The sequence below is a fragment of the Corvus kubaryi genome, unplaced genomic scaffold, assembly GCF_017639235.1.
Source record: "Corvus kubaryi isolate FWS band 111438036 unplaced genomic scaffold, C.kubaryi_AGA036_p1.0 36753, whole genome shotgun sequence".
Classification (NCBI taxonomy): Eukaryota; Metazoa; Chordata; class Aves; order Passeriformes; family Corvidae; genus Corvus; species Corvus kubaryi.
The window spans coordinates 1,167-6,710 of record NW_024580939.1 but is presented as its reverse complement, the minus strand read 5'-3'; the positions used below and the strand labels follow the sequence as shown (position 1 = coordinate 6,710).

The following is a 5,544-nucleotide window of genomic DNA, read 5'->3' as shown; positions in this document are numbered from 1 at the left end:
ATTTGGGGCCTCCGGGCTCTGCGGGGTCCGAAGGAAGCTCCGGAGCCGGGAAGGGCGGGAAGGGATCCGATCCCATTCTGGGGGCACGGACGCATCCCGGGATCCCAGAGCCGCCCCCATTCCCGGATTTTTCCCTGCAATTCCCGACTTTGCCAGCACGAACCAGGACGGGGCGGTTTTTCCCTTGGGGAACCCCATTCCCGTTCCCATTCCCGTTCCCATTCCCCATTCCAGCTTCCAGTTCCCTTCCCCATCCCTGTTCCCGTTCCCAGTGCCCTGTTCCCATCCCCATTCCCATTCCCATCCCCATTCCCGTTCCCATTCCCAATCCTAGTTCCCAGTTCCCATTCCCAGTTCCCGTTCCCATTCCTAATCCCCATTCCCAGCTCCCATTCCCAGCTCCCATTCCCAGCTCCCATGCCCATCCCTGTTCCCGTTCCCCATCCCAGTTCCCAGTTGCCATTCCCAATCCCCATTCCTACATTCCCCCATTCCCATTCCCCCCATTCCCATTCCCCCATTCCCATTCCCATTCCCCCATTCCCGTTGCCCAGGTGCGCTCGCTGACAGTGGTGTCCCCATTCCCATTCCCACATTCCCAAATTCCCATTCCCATTCCCACATTCCCAAATTCCCATTCCCACTCCCCAGGTGCGTTCACTGACGGTGGTGTCCCCATTCCCATTCCCACATTCCCATTCCCCCATTCCCGTTGCCCAGGTGTGCTCGCTGACGGTGGTGTCCCCATTCCCATTCCCACATTCCCAAATTCCCATTCCCATTCCCCCATTCCCATTCCCCCATTCCCATTCCCTTTCCCCCATTCCCATTCCCACATTCCCAAATTCCCATTCCCATTCCCCCATTCCCATTCCCATTCCCCCATTCCCATTCCCTTTCCCCCATTCCCATTCCCCCATTCCCAAATTCCCATTCCCATTCCCACTCCCCAGGTGCGCTCGCTGACGGTGGTGTCCCCATCCCCATCCCCATTCCCACATTCCCAAATTCCCATTCCCGTTGCCCAGGTGCGCTCGCTGACGGTGGAGCGGAAGGCGTCGGAGCAGCTGCGGCGCCTGGAGCGGACGCGCGTGGAGCGCTTCCCGGACCTGGCGGCCGAGCGGGAATGCCGGGATCGGGAGGAGCGGGGCCGGCGCCGGGCGCAGCTGCAGGAGCTGCGCAGGGCCGAGAGGGACGAGCTCCGGAGGAAGAAGGAGCTGGAGGAGCTCCGGTGGGAACGGCCGGAATGGAGCAGGGAGCCGGGGAGGGAGCCGGGGATCCATGGAGGGATGGAACCATGGATGGATGGAGGGATGGATAAATCCATGGATATGGATGGGAGGGAGGGATGGATGGAGGGATGGATGGGTGGATGGATGGATGGAGGGATGGATGGAGGGATGGATGGATGGATGGAGGGATGGATGAGTCCATGGATATGGAGGGAGGGATGGATGGAGGGATGGATGGACGGATGGATGGATGGAGGGATGGATGGATGAATCCATGGATATGGAGGGAGGGATGGATGGATGGATGGATGGAGGGAGGGACGGACGGACGGACGGACGGATGGAGCAATCCATGGATGGAGGGATGGATCCATGGAGGGATGGATGGAGGGATGGATGGAACCATGGATATGGATGGATGGATGGATGGATGGATGGATGGATGGATGGAGGGATGGATGGATGGATGGATCCATGGAGGGATGGATGGATGGATGAATCTATGGATACGGATGGGAGGGATGGATGGATGGACAGACGGACGGATGGAGCGATCCATGGATGGAGGGATGGGTCCATGGATGGATGGAGGGAATGAATCCATGGATCCATGGATGGAGGGGGAAGGGATCCATGGAGAGATGGAGGGAATGGATGGATCCATGGATCCATGCATAGAGGGATCCATGGATGGAGGAATGGATGGAGGGGGGGATCCATGGGTGGATGGATGCATGGATAGAGAGATGGAGGGATCCATGGATGGAGAGAGGGATCCATGGATGGATGGAGGGAATGAATCCATGGAGGGATGGATGGATGGAAGGAGGGATGGATCCATGGATGGAGGCATGGATGGATCCGTGGATCCATGGATGGATGGAGGGAATGGAGGGATGGATCCATGGAGGGAATGGAGACAGGGATCCATGGATGGATGGAGGGAATGAATCTGTGGATGGAGGGATGGAGGGATCCACGGATCCATGGATGGAGGGAGGGATGCATGGATCCATGGAGGGAAGGATGGATTCATGGATCCATGGGTGGAGGGATGAATCCATGGGTGGATGGATGAATCCATGGATCCATGGATGGACGGTGGCTCCAGGGTTTCTCCGGCTCCAGGGTTTTTCCCGGGATGATCGCGGCGGCTCCTCCTGGGCATCAGGCAGGGAGAGGGGATTGGGAATGCTGAGGGGGAGGGGAGGCTGGAATTGCCTCTGGAATTCCCTCGGAATTTCCCCACTTCCCTCTGGAATTCCGCCTGGAATTGTCCCTGGAATTGCCCCAATTCCCTCTGGAATTGCCTCTGGATTTACTGCTGGAATTGCCTCTGGAATTGCTTCCAGAACTGCCTCTGGAATTGCTCCAATTCCCTCTGGAATGTGCCCCTGGAATTCATCCCGAGGGATTCGCGCTTCCCGGGATTCCCTCGGGAGCTCCCCGAGCTCCGCCTCTCCCTACGCGCCCCAAAAACCGGGATTTGAAGGAAAGCCGGGATTTGCCCCGGGATCCGGGCTCGGAAAACAGGGATTGGGGCGGCCGGGCTCCCAAATCTGGGATTCGGGATTTTCCAGCTGCGGGATCCCGGGAAAAACCCTCGGGAAAAGCCAACTCGGGGTCCATGAGCGAGGGAGCGGCGGCCGAATTCCAGAGGGGAAAATCCCTTCGGATTTCTGGGATTCGAGCCCCGGCTTTCAATGGGGATTCCGTGGGAAATGTGGGATAACCGGGAATTCTCCCCGCAGGAGCTACTCGTCGCTGATGAAGGCGGAGAACATGTCCTCCAACCAGGTGAGCAATCCCGGAATTCCGGGGAAAGGGACGGAACCGGCGCCTGCCCAGGGCCCTTCCCAAGGGGGGATCCCGGGAGGAGCCGGGGATGGGAACGGGAATGGGAATGGGATGGGATTGGGAATGGGAATAGGGGAATGGGAATGGGATTGGGAATGGGAATAGGGGAACGGGAATGGGAATGGGGATGGGATGGGATTGGGAATGGGAATAGGGGAATGGGAATGGAATGGGATTGGGAATGGGAATGGGAACAGGAGTGGGAACAGGAATGGGAACGGGATTGGGACTGGAATGGGATTGGGAATGGGAATGGGGGAACGGGAATGGGAATGGGGGAACGGGAATGGGAATGGGAATGGAATGGGATGGGATGGGGAATGGGATGGGATGGGGAATGGAGTGGGATTGGGAATGGAATGGGAAGGGAATGAGGAATGGAATGGGATGGGGAATGGAATGGGATTGGGATTGGGAACGGGATTGGGAATGGGATGGGAATGAGAATGGGAATGGGATTGGGAATGGGATTGGGATGGGATTGGGATGGGATTGGGATTGGGAATGTGAACGGGATTGGGAATGGGAATGGGATTGGGATTGGGAACGGGATTGGGAACGGGATTGGGATGGGAATGGGAATTCCCAGTGCTCCCATCCCGAGGGAGAGGAGCTGCTGGAGCTGGGAATGGGAACTGGGAATGGAAACAGGGAATTCAAACTGGGAATGGGATTGGGATGGGTATTTCCGGGTCTTCCATCCCGAGGGAGGAGCTGCCAGAGCTGGGAATGGGAACGGGATTGGGAATGGGAATTCCCGGTGCTCCCATCCTGAGGGAGGAGCTGGGAATGGGAATGGAAACAGGGACTGGGAATAGGATTGGGATTGGGAATTCCTGGAGCTCCCATCCCGAAGAAGGAGCCGCTGGGGCTGGGAATGGGGCTGGGAATGGGGATGGGATTGGGAATGGGAATGGGAATTCCCGGTGCTCCCATCCCAAGGGAGGAGCTGGGAATGGGAATGGAAACTGGGACGGGATTGGGATTGGAAATGGGATTGGAATGGAAACAGGGAATTCGAACTGGGAATGGGATTGGGATCAGGATTGGGATCGGGAATTCCCGGTGCTCCCATCCTAAGGGAACAGCGGCCGGAGCTGGGAATGGGAACTGGGAATGGGATTGGGAATGGGATTGGGATCGGGAATGGGAATTCCCGGAGCTCCCATCCCAAAGGAACAGCGGCAGGAGCTGGGAATGGGAATGGGATCGGGAATGGGAATTCCCGGAGCTCCCATCCCGAGGGGGGGGAGGAGCCGCCGGGGGCCGGGAAGTGTCCAAGGAACCCTTGGAGCCCCCCGGGATCCCGGGAAGTGCCGGGATGGGATCGGGATCATCCCGGGGCTCCCTCCCCCCGCTCCGGCCCGGCATTCCCGCCGCGCTGGGCTCCGATTTCCCGGGAATCGCCGCAATTCCCGGGACTCGCCCGGAGCCGCGGGAATTCCCGGCCATCCCCGTTCCCGCATTCCCGGTTTTTTCCCGCAGGACGGGAACGACTCCGACGATTTCATGTGAAGCTCCCGGCCCGGGAACGCTCCCGGCGCTGCCGCGGCCGAAAGAATTCCCGGGAAAACGAACTCCGCCTCTGGAAAACGTCGGGAATGCGCGGCCGGATCCGGCCCCGGGGGCGCTCCCGGCCCCGCTTTCCCAAGGACGATGCGAGGGATTTCCCGGGAATGGGGGAGCTGGAAAAGCGGAGCGAACAAAGCCTGGGCTCCGGGAACCCTCTGGAATTCTTCCCGCCGGGAATTGTCGGGAAAGCTCCGCCCTGGGGATGGGGGATGGGATTCTTCGGGAAAAGCTCCGGCTCGGGATGGGGGGGGTTGGGATTCCCTTTGGAATTGCGCTGAATTCCCACCGTTCCCTGGGAAACGGGGCGGGAGAATCCCGGGAATTCCTCGGGATGGTCCCTGCAGCTTTTCCGGGATCCCGGCAGGAAAAACCCCGGGAGGGGTTTGGGGGAAAAGCGGGAAAAGGGAAGAGCTCCCTCGGGAGCCGGAAATGCGGGAATATCCCAGGGATCGCAGCTCGGAATTCCCTGGGCTCTGCATCCCGGGGGGAGCGGGAATGGGACCCGGGAATGGGACCCGGGAATGGGATCCGGGAATGGGATCCGGGAATGGGATCCGGGAGCGCTCCCGGATCGGTGGGAAACGGAGACGGCTCTGGAATGTGGGAAAGGGGGAATTTGGGAATGTGGGAAAGTGTGGGAATGTGGGAAAGGGGGAATGTGGGAATGCGGGAGAGCTGAGGCCGTTCCCGCCTGATCCCGGTGGGAATGTGGGAATGGGGGAAGGAGCCGCTCCCGCTCCAGGAGCGTTCCCGGAGCCTTTTCCTGGAATCCCGGGGCTCCGGATGCGGCCGCGGGATGGGATTGCTGACATTCCCGGGATTGCTGAGATTCCCGGGATTGTCCCGTGCGCTGCGGATCCCAAACACCCTCTGGATCCGTGTC

At 59.7% G+C, this 5,544-nt stretch overlaps 1 protein-coding gene across 1 annotated transcript in view; it reads right to left on the bottom strand.

Annotated features, from left to right (window-relative positions):
• The window catches only part of LOC121660654 (glycine, alanine and asparagine-rich protein-like), a gene marked incomplete at its 5' end in the record, with an annotated part of 19,942 nt that extends 15,168 nt beyond the window's left edge, over positions 1-4,774 (bottom strand). Inside the window, 2 exons of the mRNA XM_042020079.1 lie at positions 194-203; positions 4,437-4,774. Of these exons, the coding sequence (XP_041876013.1) occupies positions 194-203; positions 4,437-4,774 (348 nt within the window). The remainder of the gene's footprint in view (positions 1-193; positions 204-4,436) is intronic.
• Positions 4,775-5,544: the final 770 nt, after the last annotated feature.